Source organism: Nelusetta ayraudi, unplaced genomic scaffold, assembly GCF_046127955.1.
Source record: "Nelusetta ayraudi isolate G7.1 ecotype Tasmania unplaced genomic scaffold, CSIRO-AGI_Nayr_v1 ptg000057l, whole genome shotgun sequence".
In the NCBI taxonomy this organism is placed as follows: Eukaryota; Metazoa; Chordata; class Actinopteri; order Tetraodontiformes; family Monacanthidae; genus Nelusetta; species Nelusetta ayraudi.
The window spans coordinates 1,835,784-1,852,319 of NW_027466107.1; the positions used below are offsets into that span (position 1 = coordinate 1,835,784).

Sequence of the window (16,536 nt, forward strand, 5' to 3'; positions counted from 1 at the left end):
CGGGACAGATCACATCCTGTCTGCTGCTCCTCGTTCTTCCACGTCTCCTCGCTCCCTTTAAATAAATACACGGAGGGCTGTTTCCAAGGTAACAACTCAGCAGAGAGTTGGCCACCTGAAATCTAGCCGCCGGAAGTGGGAGAAGCCGGATGACGAGCGGCTATTAGATTGGGTGAGGTGGTGGTGGTGGTGAAGGTGAAGGGGGGGCCATCATCATCATCGTCGTCGTCATCATCATCATCCTAATCATCATCGTTCCCCCTTTACCCCTGCCCCTGCGGGCCATCACTCATCGTTCTTCGCACCACGGTAAGAGAAGAACAAGAACAAGGTTTCGGCCAATGATTCGTAACAGACGATCATCTCCATCTATCGGTGCGTCCTCCTGTCATCTGAGCTCACCTGCTGCGCTCCACAGCCGGGAAACTACACCGTTCGGTGACGTCACAGCCACAGAGAGCAGCAGCTATCGCCGAACTGGAAACACACAGTTGTGACCGTTCATGATTTGTGTGAAAATGAAAAAACATATATACTATGATTCATTTCATTACGAAGGAAAATAAAGAGTTACTTTATCCTGGAATCATATGTAGTTACTGCCCTCTAGTGGCTAACGGTCATAAATGCAAGAGTTCCGTAAGGTGCCGTTCAATTACGACTGTTGGCTCGTGCTCCTCTATCGGGTACCCTCCAGTGGTCACTGTGCTGAAGTGTTTCATAGTGAAATTACTTCTTTTTTTTCCCTTTCTTTTTTTTTTCAATTTAGGAAGCATTACTTCCGCTTTCCACTAACCAGCTAGATTTTGATCAGAGAGCATATTGCTGGCAATGTTAAAGTTATTATTACCCTTATCTCCTGTGTCACTTCTCACTTATCTGGTTTCCCGTAAACGCGTTACGGGCACTTGTACCCGTTTTAAATACAAATGAACATTCAACAAATCAAAACAATATATAAACATGTTTTTATTCACATTTCAGGACATGGACTACCTTTCATTTCACTTCATCATATATGTTATTTGCAGGTTGACAGATAAAAAGGCCAAGGCATTGTACATTAGAGATCTCTTTATTATTGTGCATTCATCCAATGTTACAAGATCAATATTTTATAGGGGAGGAAAAAAAACAATTCAGAAATATATGCACATTACAAATTTGGAAATTAAAGCTTCATATTTGAACGTGTCAATGTCCAAAAATACATTTGCTAGACAGTGTCACCAACAGGTCGGTCTGGTTCTTGTTGCCGTCACCCTAAATATACCACATCAGTCCACTTGTCGAATAAAGTTTTGAAGAAATAGAATAAAACAATGTGCAGAACAGAGCAAAGAAGAAGAGTCAGCCATTCAAAATTTAACAGAATAATAATAAGTGTCAAAGGGCAAAATAATTAGTCTTTTGGTCAATGTGATACTATGATCTTAGAGTCGTCGTCTGTTAGTAAAGGGAACGTGCAATTCCTGATTGGCCTGCTGGTGCAAAGCAGAGAAAGGAGTCGTCAAGCGATGCTCTGCCCATTGTCTCCAGATGGCTGTGCGTTGTAGGAGCGGATGAATCTGTGCACATCAACTCAGGGGACTGTAATGCCACCAACGCTGCGGGGAAACACCCCGACTTCATGCAGGAAAGACACGGTTAGGTTTAAAAAAAAAAAAAAGAATAAACTGAGAGAGCATTTGCTGCGCTGCTTCATACAGTAGACCAGAGCAAACGCTTCCGACTGAGCCGCGGCGAAACTTAATTCGTGCAGACAGAATCGGAACCTGGCACAACGAACCCTTTTCTAAATCCAAGCAATTGGTCCCAAAGGCATGTTGCTCACCAGCAAGAACACCTGGAGGCGTCAGCTCACGCTGAAGTGAACCAGGTGCTGCGTGCATCAACACCAACATAACGGAAACAATTAAAAAAAAAAAAAAAACCCAAACAAGACATTAAGCTAGAGTGGGAGCAACTCTAAAAAGGCCTCACAGTTCCAGTGAACCAGTTCACACCATACACACCTCTACGCAACGCAAACATTAAACATTTATTGCATTCTCTATAATCAGTAAGCATTTTGTCTTATTTAAATATATTTATCTATGTATGTCAAATTAGGGCCAAGTAAACATTTGTTAGTTTTTCTTCTTTTTTTTTATATATATATAAAAAATGACCGTCGCTTTCAATGCAAGTTTACAGTGCAACGATGAGCCGTTTATTACAAGTTAACCGTTCAAGGCACAGCAGGGCTGCTCCCACTTAGCTCTCCCTCTCCCTCTCTCTGTCACACACACACACACACGAAAACTCTCTACCACACTCATACAGCACACAGACGTGGGGGAAGGGGGTGGGGGGGTGAGGGGGTGAGGGGTGAGGGATGACTGGCCAGCGGTCCAACGTTTTGGATGAAAGAGAAGAGAAGACGAGCCGGTCAGAGCAGTACAGCCTCCCAAAGCACTGCACACCATGAAGACAACAGCAGGGCAGCCGCGCATTATTTTGTGCTCTTTAGGGCGTTGGAGAGCCAATCGAGACCCTCGTAGAGGCCTGCCCCGTCGGTCGCACACGTGGCCTGGATGTACCACTCGCGGTTGCGCATGCTGTGCAGGCCCAGTTTCTCAGTGATGTCGGCCGCATTCATGGCGTTGGGCAGGTCCTGAGAGAGAAGGGAGGGAAAATGTTCAATGTTGATTCCGTTTAGCTGCAAAAAGAGAGTTGGGAATAATGCTGCTGAAAGCAGAAAGACAACTAAGCTCTTGAATATGGAGAGCGACAGCTGCACTCTGTAACCTTCTTTAAATTTTAATAATGTGCAAACTATTTCTTTATTTATTGTTATTACTTAGTTCTATTTGTATTTCTGTCATTTAATTGTGCCACTCCACACAATTTAGTGACGGTAACTGAAGTGCCTCTGCCTCAGCCGGACATGTGCGGCTATCTGTACTGTTGTTGTTATTGTGTGTGTTCTCTACGTCAGAGATGCTTAAACTAAACCGCCCCCTGGGGACTAATAAAGTTGTTTGAATTGAATTGAAATGTAGACAACACGGTGGCGCAGTGGTTCGTGCTGCCGCCTCACAGCGAGAAGGTTGTGGGTTTGATTCTGGGGAACTTTCTGTTCTCTCTGGGTTCTCAAGCTTCCTCCCCCAGTCTGAGAACATGCATACAAGGTGAATTGGAAACTCTAAATTGTCCGTTGGTGTGTATGTGAGTGTGAATGGTTGTTTGTCTCTATGTGACCCAACATGAACTGGCGACTTGTCCAGGGGGTTTCACCCTGCCTTCGCCCAATGACAGCTGGGAGAGGCTCCATCAGACTCCTGTGACCCTGAGCTCAGGAAGAAGCGGGTATGGAAAATGGACGGACGGACGGACGGACGGACAGACAGACGGACGAATTGAAATGCACCTGCTTGTTGGCGAACACGAGCAGCACGGCCTCCTTTAACTCGTCCTCAGCGAGCATCCGCATCAGCTCCTCCCTGGCCTCAGCAATACGCTCCCGGTCGTTACTGTCCACCACAAAGATCAGACCTGAGAAGGGAAAGTCAGGTGGCTCATTAAAAGAGAAGAGAAAACAAAATCTAAAATGTACAGTGAAAAAAACCCATTTCATTCCATTGCTTTATCAATATAATAAATAATACTCCTGTGTTCTTGCAAAACAATGAAAAGTGGTTTTCTTCATGCGACGGCCAGGGTTTTGCCGGCAGCTCTGCTCACCTTGCGTGTTTTGGAAGTAATGCCTCCAAAGCGGCCTGATCTTGTCCTGACCGCCGACGTCCCACACGGTGAAACTGATGTTCTTGTATTCTACAGTCTCCACGTTAAATCCTGTGCGTCAGGGGAGGAAACAAAACAAACCCAATGTAGCGATCACGTTGTGGACGGTGCCCGGTGTTCATGCAGGCTGCGGCAGTTGCTTAAGGTGTCTGTGAAGGTGCATGAGAGAACTCACCGATGGTGGGGATGGTGGTGACGATTTCTCCCAGTTTGAGCTTGTACAGGATGGTGGTCTTTCCGGCAGCATCCAGTCCCACCATCAGGATCCTCATTTCTTTCTTGCCAAACAGTTTACTAAATAGTGTAGCGAATGCCAACCCCATCTTGACCCACCTGCAAACAAACACACACAGACCATATGAAACTCTCCAACGACTCTCTGAAAAAATGTTTTCCCCAAATGTAGGTTCAAGTTGAGCTTTGTCGTTGTGACACGTTGATGCAAATCATTCCAGCGCCATGAGTTAATATTTCTTGCCGAGCCATCCAAAGGTGAAAACCTTTCTACAATATGCAAAAACATCCCCGGGTGTCTCAACTGATAATATTTTAACACATTGCTGTGGATCCATGAAGACAGCAGCTCAAACCCCCCTAAAATTCTTTATCATTTCAATGCGATCGTGCACCTGGAGATTCAGCAACATGTCACACTGTCCACTTATCACACACACACACACACACACTTGACTACTTCCTACTCCTCCCTACTGTGGGCTGTGTCACAACTCCAGAGCGCATGCCTCAGCTTGCTCTGTTCAGCAGGTAAATATCCAGGCACTGAACACGATACAGACGAGCACTGCCGCTAAGCAAAACACATTCCTTCAGTTGAGAAGCAGCGAGACAATGACCAATGAACAAGGCCTGTGGTTGTTTTGAATTCTGCACAACACAACTATTCAGTGGAGTTTTTTTTTTTTTTTTAACAGTCTCGTATACGCCTATCAGCCAATGCAAGTAAATGGAACAGCGTTTTGCTGGCTGCTAAGGAGCGGAGTTTGAGTGACGTCTCTTAAGAAAAAAAACAATAAAGCACTGAATGTGTTATTGATGACGCCAAAAACTACCAACATGCCTAAATTTATTACAGATGTTGGTACTAAATTTTTTAATTTTTTTTAAATGCTGGGTTCTGCTGACATTAGGAGAACCACTAGAAGCACTGCAAGGCTTGCTTAAATTTCTGTTTGCAAATGTGTTCGAGAACATGTTAAATGCCATTAAATGCAACTCTTTTTTTTTCTTTTTTTTTTTTTTAATTAATTCATCTAACCATTTTCATTTACTATAACAAGAAGACCGAATCTACTAAGAGGCAAAACATGTGGGTTCGTCTTTGTCTGAATTGAAGTAATTTAGAGCAATAGTAGATGCAACAAATTGAATGACAACAATATGATAACAGGGCAAACGATCAATTTACAGGCGGTGGTCGAACAAAGACGAGAACAATCTGCAAAAGCGCAACTGCATAAGCTGTTAAAAGTAGTGGGGAAACAACACAGCAGCATATTGGCTGAGAGAAGATTTTTATTATTTTGTGGTCTTTAGAAGTTTTTCAACCAAGTTGGGGGAAAAAACAGTTCAATAATAATATTAATGGATAAACCTACATAGGAGGGACAGGACTGGTCACGCCAGTGTGTGTGCGTGAGAAGTGTTGGCAATTAAAAAAAAAAAAAAGAAGAAGAAGAAGAAGGAATATTTGGAGTCCGACGGACAGTGTTGATTTAAGTTCCTTCTGCGAAGCACGTAATCCCCCAGTCAAACGCCACGCTACGTCAGCCCACATAGCACTGAATGGGTTCGCCGAATAATGACAAGATCCTGTTACACACGCCGGACCGGTTCTCGTTTACCCGGAAGAAAAAGAAGACCGGGCCCTTTCACCTGCCGACTGAAACCTCGCACTGAGAAAGAGTGCAGACCGAGAGGAGAGAAGCTGTGCGTTACAATCCGAACTTTTAAAGGTGGTTGCTCAATGACAAATCCTGACTGGGAGTTTGAAGAGGGCAACGCTCAGCCGCACACTGGCGTGTACGCCTCCGAGTCAAATCAAATAAAGGCATGTTTTGTTTGCCGTGAAGCCGCCTGAGCCAACATTATTACTTACGATCCGGTAGTTTGTTCCCCTCCCTAAAACAACACACCGACATGATTAAACACAACACAGCGAGGGCTTTATTGAAAAATAAAAAAATAAAAAAAAGGGGGGGGGGGGCACAGCACAAGGCGGCTTACGTGACGTTTGTTGTAATTAACTCGTAATGCTGTATTACAGTCGGAACACATTTAGAACTTTCTGTCAGGAGGAGAGAGCGGAAGTGGCTACGCACGGCCACCGCGGTGCCCGTCAGTCAAAGCCAGCGGGTCGGCGGCGCTGAGCTGGCCGCCCGGGCGGGGCTCTCTACCGGGGACTCTTCCGCCAGGGTCACGTCAGCGTTAACCGCGCGGCACATCGAACGCTTTCCACGAGGACAGATGAACCGTCGCTCGTCGACACACCCGCCAAACCCACCCCGACCCAATATCAGACGTTTAACTTGTTGCCAGTTTTTGACTCTGAAAAAGTTCTGCCGAGTAAACACTCGGCGTTCCACTTCCACTCTTTGGGAGTCGGCTGGCTCACATCTGTCAAACAGTGTACCTCCCTTGAAACGTCCACGACGGCTAACACAACATGACTGCAAACGGTTGCGTTTGTATTTTTACACACCCTCCACTGAACGACCATCGCATGAAAAATAATGTATTGTTAAATGTTGTTTTTTTTTAGAAAAAAATCTTGAAAAGTGTACCTGTGCTGGTCCTCCTCGGTCTACTTCGTGGATTGTCCTGTTGTCGCCACAAAATGGCGTTCTTCTTCGTTGTCATTGCCGTTTTAACTTTCTTCCTCCCTGCGTGTTAGCGGCGATTGCGAACACGCACCATACTCTTTAGCGCTACTCGACGCAGTGGCGTGGTACTGCATACAATACCTGACAACGCTTTGTGAAGGAAGCGTTCTAAACATTTCTCCAAACCCCTAAAAATAATTTATAGTAATGATAAATTAACGCTGCTTTGACTGGACTTCTAAGTGTTGATAGCTCTATTCTAAAAAAATACATTGTTGATTTTAATGCTGTGTATATATATATACATGCTTATGACAGAAACATTTAAACACACCAGAGCCATTACATTTGAAATCAACAGCAGGATGACCATTGTTTACGACATGTTTGCGGTACGTGCATTGCATGACTGATTTTCAAACGTTCACCTGTGAGAAGGTGGATCAAAAGCAGAGCACTGAATTTCATTGAATGATCCACTAGGTGGGGCTCAAGTGTTGGCTCCCCGACTAAAAGAGACTGACAACTGATGATACACTCTCAGTGATGACATGTTGTGAACAGTCTCGTCATGTACAGAAGTCAAGATGTGCTGAAAGTTTTGTCTCTCATGAAATAATATGTTTTATTTCTAAACTCTGTCAATGTCATTTGCTTTCCAGGATTTGCCTGTATGACCTCTGCCACTTGATTGCCATTATTTATCCAACCCTTTTTGACTTTTCGTTTCTTCCTGGATGATGTCGATACAGAACTTTCACAGTGAATATTTAAATAAACACCACGGAAGGACTAAATATTGGTTACATATCTGCAGTTGTGAGCACCTTTTGGAGAAAATAAACATCCACCAAGTCAACAACTGAAGTTCAGTTCTAAATAAAACCTGACTTAAATTATTTGCAATGGCTGCGCACCGAAACGACGCGATGCTGCCTCCTAAACACAAGACAGGTATAAGTGCCAGGTGTGTTCATCAACATTTGTATAGGACCTCTTCCCAGACGTGCGCAAGTTCCGGCTGCCTGTGTGGCTTTACAGTGGGAGGATCGCGCAGCAACAATATCCACCAAGTCCAATGAGGATGCTCCGATGAGGCTGCCCCCCCCCCCCCCCTCTCCATTCCCCGGTGGGATCTGCCTTCCAGCGGACTCGGCGGACCTGGCGCACTCTTGGCTTGAAAATGTGCGCGCAAGTGGGGCCCCTGTTTCAGTGGAGCGCCGACGGGACGGCACAGACTTTCTCCGTTGAAGAATCAGCGAGATGAAGAAGAGCAGCGCCCAGCCGGCACCATGCGCTCCAGGCTCCCACGGACCGCCTGCCTACTGCGACTCTTTGCACTTTGCATCCTCTTGGCGCACTCTGCAGCTTACTTTGGGTCAGTATCACTTTGGGCACTGCGCCCCGTTTTCGACTCCATCGTGTGTTTTCTATTATGGCAAAAAGGTGATTGCGTAAACTTGGTCAGTGCCGGCCACTGTTACGCACGCGTTATCTTACTCATCATGCGCGTGTGCATCGTCGTGCAGTTCCAAAAACTACTGGTCGTAGTTACAGACACTCGATGTCGGTGTGTTATTTGATTGAGTTCATCACAAATCGCAGCTTTTACACATTTTCGTTCAACATATTGCATTTTTTTCAAATGATGATGCTGATGTTAGTCAATGACCACACATATTAGGAATTAAATACTATAAACTAATTGACTATTTAGAGACACAATTTTATGAACAAAACGTGTTTATGTTTGTTTGTTTGTTTGTTTGTTTGTTTTCCAATCGCCGGTTCGCACTGCGTCGTTCTGCGGTGGACTCACCCCGCTGCTCCCTCTCAGGCTGACAGGTCGGGAGCCCCTGGTGTTTCTGCCGGGTCCCTTCTCCAATGAACCTCCGACGGGCAAAGCTCACCTGAAGCACTGCGAGCAGATGACTCTGACGCGGCGCCAGAAGAGACTGTGCCGCCGGGAGCCCGGCTTGGCCGAGACGCTGCGGGAGTCGGTGCGCCTCAGCCTGGTGGAGTGTCGCTACCAGTTCAGGAACGAGCGCTGGAACTGCAGCCTGGACGGCCGAGGAAGCCTCCTGAAGAGAGGCAAGTTCAATTCGACATAGTATCTTCTGTTAAATGATATTTTTACATTGTCAAAACGACGGGTTCTATCTATCTATTTATCCATCTATCTATCTATACAAATGCTATTGGTTTTTTCAAGTTTAATAATAAATCAGCAGAATCAGTTACTTTGATCAAAGTTTTGCGACGAGTATCTAGATCGTTTCTTGTCTAATGGTGTAAACAATTAGCTTTAGCAATTAGCAAATTGAAACGGGATTTTGTGAGAATATTTTCTATTGACTCGACTTTTACAAACTAAAACCTACTCACTTAATTTGTGTTTTTTAAATGGGTAAAAAAAATAAAATAAAAAAATCTTCTGTTTTAAATTTTCTTCATACTGTATTTTATTTAACAACACAAAAAAAGTGGCGTCAGCTGTCCACCATGCTGCATCTAAAAACATGTGCTGGAGTTACACTGACCTCAGAGTGACACCAAAACTTTTTTGCCTTCAGTCCCTTTACCAATTCAACACTTTAAAAGTTTTGTTTTGTTTTTACGTTTAGTTGCACTTTATCTACTCTGCAAAAATCATTAAATCATTGATTAGCTTTGTTGAGAGTGAAAAAAAAAAAAGAGTATACAAACTAAATCAACATATTGCAAAAACAGTTCAAGTCGGCCGCAGGGCTGCTGCGGATCAGGCTTGGCTGGCTCTGTGCGTATGGGTATCGGAGGGAACATGAACAGGTCAGCACGGCGGTAATGAGGGAGTAGGAAGCCAGAAATGCGGTGCGGCAGCAGCAGCGGCGCAGCGCTCAGAGCCCTGTGGTTATTTTTATCTCGGGAAAGCGCCCATTCCCAGAGGAAAAGGGTGGCATGATTACCCACTTTCATCTGGGAAAATCCTTCCTAGTCAAAATAATAATTAATTGGATCAAAATACACCCTGGCGAGGGCTGTCGGTGGAGGCAAATAACAGAGCGTAACCAGAAGAAAGGGGTCAGAGGAGGAACTGTGACACAAGAGCGCCGGCGGAATAATGGCGAGGTTGGAGTAAACCATGACAACGCCGTGAGCCCTCTGTAAACATTTTGGTTAAAGAATTATTCAGCGGCGCTGGAGACCTCTCATTAGAGCGCACTGCGGATAAATGCAGCGGTTCTGAACACTTCCCTAATAGCAAATACGAGGCCCCCTCAGCCAAAGAATTACACAGCAAAACAAACTCTGTTTCTGATCCCCCCCCCCCCCCCCCCCTCCTCCTCCTCCTCGCACACAGCATTCAAGGAGACCGCCTTCCTGCTGGCCGTGTCCTCTGCCGCGCTGAGCCACGCGCTGGCCAAGGCCTGCAGCTCGGGCCGGATGGAGAGGTGCACGTGCGACGACTCCCCGGGCATCCAGCACCGCGAGGCGTGGCAGTGGGGCATCTGCGGCGACAACCTGAAATACAGCACCAAGTTCCTCAAGAAGTTCCTGGGCCAGAAGAGGGTCAGCAAGGACCTGAGGGCTCAGGTCGACGCCCACAACATCAACGTCGGAATTCGGGTGAGTTGTGGCCGAGGCGTCCACGTTGAAATGAGCACGACCTGCAGAAGCGTCGCCTGTAAATCCCCCCCCCCCCACACACACACACACACACACACACACACACACACACACACACACACACCTGTCACGACCTGGGGCTTCTTTGTTTTGCTCTGATGCACTCTTGCACCTTCAGATTAAACACGCCGTTGGATGTTTTTGTTCGGCAGCCAGACAAACGGCCCCTTATTCGCCGCCGCCGCCCTCGCTGGCCTTGGTGCCGAGAGGGAGAGGCAGCGCAAGCCTGGAGACGGGCGTCAGGACGGCTGAATCCAGGTGTTCTTTTCTCGGGGCATGATAAAGCTTGCTGTGCGGGCCCTGCGGAAAATTAAAGGTCTCGTGTCGGAGGGAACGATTATAACCGTGGCCTCTTTTTAATATACGAGCGAGCATTTTTTCCCACTTACTGGATCACGGCGCTCTTCATAAATCCACCTCAACGTTCATAACCATCACTGTGGAGCTCTGAAATAGCAGGCCCCAGGCTCTGGGCTCCCTGCTCCCGCGGCTCACACCTAGGTTGTGTGAGTGTGCGTGTGTGTGTGTGTGTGTGTGTGTTTCGTCAGAGACGGTGGATACAAAGGCGAGGGGGGGGTGGGTGGAAAAGGCAGAAAACCACAACAGGAAGGAGTGACGGCACCCGCCTTATCTTCGCCAGGGCTCCAGTGTTTTCCTCACTTTACACCCAATGTGGTGGAAAACACAGCGCCAGAAAAGAACTTGAAGTGGTTGTGGGCCCCCGCACCATCCACCCCCCTGCCGCCATCTCTCAGTAATGCTCCTCTGAAGGCCCCCGAGGGGTTCATACCTGCACAGGGAGGAACTGAGCAGAACTCGTCAACCCCGGAGGTACCCTCTGGCCCTGTGTGTGTGACCTGCGTCTGGCCCCGGCCGAGACAGCGGCTCAGCCGCCTGAGTGATGGCGCTCCCATCACTGCTGAGCGCCACCGTCAAGCTTGCCCCATCGCCGATTTAATTAATTTTTGCGAGGGGCTGGAGGTGGAAGCTTGACGAAAGCTCTGCAACATGTATTTAGATGCAGAAATATTTTCTTTTTTTTCTTTTTTTTCTTTTTTTACCTTTTACCTCTGAGCAGGCAGGTACAGAGAACAGGGTGGAGAGATTCCTCCGTCAGCTCGGCTTGTCACCTCCGCCTCGGGCTGGAAGTAGGAGGAGGAGGAAGAGGAGGAGGAGGAGGAGGAAGAGAGACAGGAGCAGAGCAGCAGACAAGCAGTTTTAACAAACTGACGAGGGGGTGAAAAAAAGACCTGCAGGAGCAGTCCAAGTGAGAAACGTGGAGGAAATGATATACGGCCCGGCAATCTATTATGCAAAAATCTTTATGAAGGCTCATTATGTGCAGACCACCGCCTCACCCCCTTCACCCGGCCTGCAGGAAACTGTCTCACTGTGTCCAGATAGACCTCCCAGATAAGAGGCCGGGTAATGAATCAAAGTGAAGGCACTGACATCTCTGCCTTTTCGCCCCTCCTCTCCTCACCTGTGGGTTTTTTTCTCTCTCTCTCTCTCTCTCTCTCTCCGACTCCAGGCGGTGAAGAGCGGCCTGAAGACAACCTGCAAGTGCCACGGCGTGTCGGGCTCGTGTGCCGTGCGGACCTGCTGGAAGCAGCTGTCGCCCTTCCACGACACGGGCCGCCTGCTCAAGTACCGGCACGACACGGCCGTGCGTGTGCTGAGCGTGACCAACGTGGCCACCGGCGAGACGGAGCTGGCGGGGCCGCGGCGCCACAGCCAGAGCCTGCGCACCACCGACATGGTCTACCTGGAGGAGTCGCCCAGCTTCTGCAGGGCCTCCCGCTACTCGCCCGGCACGGGCGGCCGGACGTGCGCCAAGGACACCAGCTGCCAGAGCATGTGCTGCGGGCGCGGCTACAACACGGCCATGCACCTGAGCAGCCTGTCGTGCCACTGCCAGGTGCGCTGGTGCTGCCACGTGGAGTGTCAGACGTGCGTGAGGGAGGAGGAGGTGTACACCTGCAAGAGCGCCTAGCGAGCGCCGCCGCCGTGCGTGGGACGGGAGCGGAGTGACGCCACATGCAAAAACAACAACAACAAAAGAGTCCGAGCTCCTTCTGAGTCTTTTGCGGCGATCCAATTTGAGCCGCAACTTTATTATTTTTGGTGAGGAAAATAAGCTCGTAACACCGTCAAATGTTTTTTTTCTAATCATTTCCAGGACGTGGGTTTTTGTTGCGCTTCCCGCATATTTGAAAGGAGACGACAACAGCAACAGCAGCAGCAACAAGGAGGTGATCTCAGAGGGCGGAGCCAACACCTCGCTAGGTTGCCGTCGCTAAAACCGGGACAAATAGCTGCACCCTTTGTGACATCACAAAGGGCCGCTTTCCAGAACTGCATGTCTATCAAGCAAGACAAGTCAAGGATGGACTTTGTTCAAGAAAACATTTGTATAATTTTTTTTTTGGGGGGGGCAAAATATCGGACCTTCAACTTCTCCGGCCGTCTGTCACTGGATGCACTGAGATGCCAGAACTTCTGGGACGGTGGGAAGCGACCTCTTTAAGCAGGTACTGGACTGGAGGCCACCAGCAGTACAGAGCGGACGCCTTGCTGAGTGCAGGGGAGAGGACGGACGGTGATTTTTTTCGTTGTAAAGTAATTGCAACACCCTCTTCCATTTGACTATTTATTGTATCGGTCGTGCCTGTTGTTACTGCTGCTTTATACTTTTGTCCTTGTAAATGAGCGTCGCCACTGAGGCTGAAGGGGCCTTCAAAAGGAATCGAGCTGCCCGTCAACCTGTCTGTCTCTCTGTCTGCTGTCTCGCGGTTCATCTCTCTTAAAATTGAAAAAAAAAGAAAAGAAAAGAAAAAAAGCACTTACGTTGCTCTTTTGAAAAATAGTTTTGAATGGTCAGGAAAGTTCCAACAAACGGCTCTGAGTTTGTATAAATATATAAATATATATGTTGTTAAGGGAATCACTGGAAGCTCTGGAAGGACGGCCCGGGGCCTCTGATGTACGCGGTGTTGTCACGCGCGTTAACAGGGTTACTGTGTGACGACACCACACGCAGGGTTTCAGTTGCTCTTATGGAAATGTCTATGGAAATTTCCGCGTGGAGCCTAACGAGAGCTCAGCAGAACAAATAGGCGGCTGGCAGTGAGGGGGACGGCTGCCGCCGAGACACAGAAAGAATGGAAAAGCCCTCCTTTTGTTTTGTTTTTTTCAGGTTTTGTTTCTCCCTCGCACACTATCCTGTACTTTCAAGTCTGAAAATTACCCGACGGAATCATTGGGCTCTCTCAAAGTGCAATTTAGCCACATGTTTGTCTCAGAATGCCTTTGAAGTGGAGCTAATAACTGCTCCTTTTTTTTTTATCGAAAATTACTCGTCTAAGAAAATCACAGCGCTTTTACCCTCTTATCCTCACATGCAAGACAAACCTGACGAGTCCATGTGTGCGCTGGTCAAAAGTGCACGACGGACCCAAAGGCTTTGTGTTGTTGGCTCTCTTCACTGTGAGATGTGTACATATATGCATGATATAAGAACATAAATCAGGGCTTTTGGCATATGACAATATGAAAATTTCTACCTCACTTCACCTACGAATATAACTGAGAGCTATGCATCGTGAACTGTCCTATGTTTCCAGATCATATATAGTTCCGTTTCAAAAGGTGATAATATGCATCTCCATATTTCAAAAATGATCTTTTTTGTTTTGTTTTTGTCTTATTTTTAAAGATTTTGCTGCATTATAATCTTATTTAAAGTGGATAAGATCAATAAAGAGACGTCTGTTTGTAATTGCCTTGTGTTTTTGTCATGTCGGGTCAACACATCTACTGTCACACACACACACACACACACACACACACACACACACACACACACACACACACAGTCTTGCACGCAACAAGCCAACGATACACCTGCCTACCACCTACCCTGCCTCCCACTGGGCCTATAAACCACTTCCTGTTGATTGGGCCCTGCCCTCCTTTTCATCTGAGAGCTCTGCGGTCTCGGTCACGACCGCCCGGCCCGGGCGACGTCAGCCAGCGGGGGGAGGGGACGTGGACGTGGGTGGGAGAGGGGGAGGGGGGGGGGGGGCGGACGTGTTTACAGGTGTTGCGCCTGCAGCCAGTGAACCCGGCCGCGCTGCCGATGACGCCGAAGAATGCCGTCATACCTTTGACCCCACGGTTCTCCCGATAAGGGGGCAACATTGGGCCGCCCCAGAGGGAGGATGAAAGCGTCTCGTGCGCTATTATGTGTGAATCAAGGCCCGCCGCTCGCTGGCAGGTCACCGGCGAGACCCGGCGAGCAAACACAGGGCCAATTGTCTGAGCCACTCCTGTTATAAGCGCCGCTGCTTTTTTCTGATGTGGCTCTCTAATTACTGTGATTGCGGATTATTACTCTTTATTAGAACATCAGCCCGAGGACCAGACTAACCACACCCCCTCACCCCCCCTCTCCTCCGCCTCCCCCACCCCTCTCCTCCTCCCCCTCCTCCGCGCTATGGCAGTGAATTATAAGACAATTACAAAAATTAGAGTTTTGGTGACTTTGAAATAATTGAGTCAACATACAGTAACGTATAATATAGCAGAGTGTTATTTGCCAATGTTATGAGTGTGCACAGGAGGACTCAGCCAATTATGTGTAATTTTACGGCCTTTTTGTTGATGCCGTTGCACTCACACGCAACACAGCAGACGGCCGTTTAAAAGCTGCAGGGCGTGAAGTTTACCGCGTGCTTCCTGGAATGTCTTTCTTTCTAAATGAATAATAAATAATAATACATGAAATATTCTAAAATTTGCAAAAATGAATTAATAAGATTCAGGATATAAAACGATCTCCTCCTATTTAGTATGGATCTGATAGAACAAGAGAAACACGACTGAACGCTGCCGGGAAAATGAAGCAGAGTGACAGAAGATTCCCGTGTCTTTGTCGCTGTGAGACACCTGCGTGAACCTTTGCCCGCGTCCTTTGCATAAATATGTATTTCTGCGTGTCTCTCTCAAAACACTGAAACGTCAGCCGGGTGATTCATGAATACCTCAGACCTGGCGCTGATGTCCGAGGTCAGGCAGGTTCACATCTTGAGACGGCACTGACTCACCATATTAACCAGCGCGCATTATAATAGCGCAGATCAATATTTAACTTCATAACTCAGGCCGAGCCCCCCCGTGGTGTCTTTACTTAATCGATGTGCGCAATCTGGACGGGGGGGTGGGGGTGGGGGTGGGGGGCTTGAGATCTTGGGGGACGTGAAGGAAAAAGACGAGGACGGAGGGATGAGGAGCGGATAACTGGTGGCCCCAGGAGACCTCTCCCCCGCTGCTGCTGTTGTTGTTTTATAATGAAACTCCTAAAGCCTTCATTTCCCCCACTAGCCTGAGCGCAGGGGCAACACAGTCTGCAGCCGGATTCGCACGCACAAGCCCCCAGGGTGGCTGCTCGCTCCAAGCAGGGTGGGGGGTTGGAGTCGGGGCCAGGGGTTGCTGTGTGTGAGTGAGCGAGCGCGCATGTGTGTGTGTGTGTGTGTGTGTGTGTGTGTGTGTGGGAGAGAGAGAGAGAGAGAGAGAGAGCGATAAACAGCCCTGACAGCAGACAGGTGAGGGCAGAAAATGTTTTTTTTTTTGCATATGTGTGTGCGTGCATACTTGCCATATGCACACCTGTGGTCACTTCAGCAAGGGGGAGTGATATGTGAGTGTGGGTGTGTGTGTGTGTGTTTGTAGTCAGGTGTTGGCGTGCGGGCATCGGGCTACCGGCAGCGTTGCTGCATGCTGGAGCTGCTGGAGCTGCTGCAGCTTCTTCCTCCCGTCACTGCCAGACACTGAATGACACTGATAATGTAGGGTGACGCTGGCGGTAACACTATCTCACCCGTCTGCATGGGCCCGGTTCAGGTGAAGGTTACTGTGGCGGGCCGGGCTGCAGCGCTGCACTGAGCCCTGATGGATGAAGATAAATTGGCACCAGGAGCGGGGGGGATTTTTTTCTTTTCTTTTTATTTATTTATTTATTTTTTGTTGGATATGTATTGTATTTTTGTTGCCTAGCAAGGAGATATTTGCCAAAGGGGGAAAAAAAAAATCATAACTCTCGGGTTTATGCGTCACTCATTTGTGTATGAACAGTCAGTCGATGTTAACTGAAGCGTGGAGAAAGGCCCGCGTAGATTCTCTGCTCAAGGACACAAAGTGCAGTCCCCGTCTTGTAATCGGAACCTCTGGGCCTCAGGTCAAACAT

At 47.9% G+C, this 16,536-nt stretch overlaps 2 protein-coding genes across 2 annotated transcripts; one reads left to right on the forward strand and one right to left on the reverse strand.

Moving 5' to 3' along the window:
• Positions 1-2,158: 2,158 nt before the first annotated feature.
• Positions 2,159-6,699, reverse strand: arf2a (ARF GTPase 2a). The gene is made up of 5 exons (XM_076038478.1): positions 6,588-6,699; positions 3,962-4,119; positions 3,727-3,837; positions 3,413-3,537; positions 2,159-2,656 (listed from the first exon to the last, which is right to left on the reverse strand). The coding sequence occupies exons 2-5, from the start codon at positions 4,107-4,109 to the stop codon at positions 2,495-2,497; spliced, it is 546 nt and encodes a 181-aa protein (XP_075894593.1). The 5' UTR covers positions 4,110-4,119; positions 6,588-6,699; the 3' UTR covers positions 2,159-2,494.
• A 1,061-nt stretch (positions 6,700-7,760) lies between these two features.
• Positions 7,761-14,070, forward strand: wnt9b (wingless-type MMTV integration site family, member 9B). The gene is made up of 4 exons (XM_076038477.1): positions 7,761-8,004; positions 8,464-8,717; positions 9,967-10,232; positions 11,824-14,070. Exons 1-4 carry the CDS (start codon positions 7,919-7,921, stop codon positions 12,283-12,285), a joined length of 1,068 nt encoding a protein of 355 aa, XP_075894592.1. The 5' UTR covers positions 7,761-7,918; the 3' UTR covers positions 12,286-14,070.
• The last annotated feature ends 2,466 nt before the right edge of the window (positions 14,071-16,536 follow it).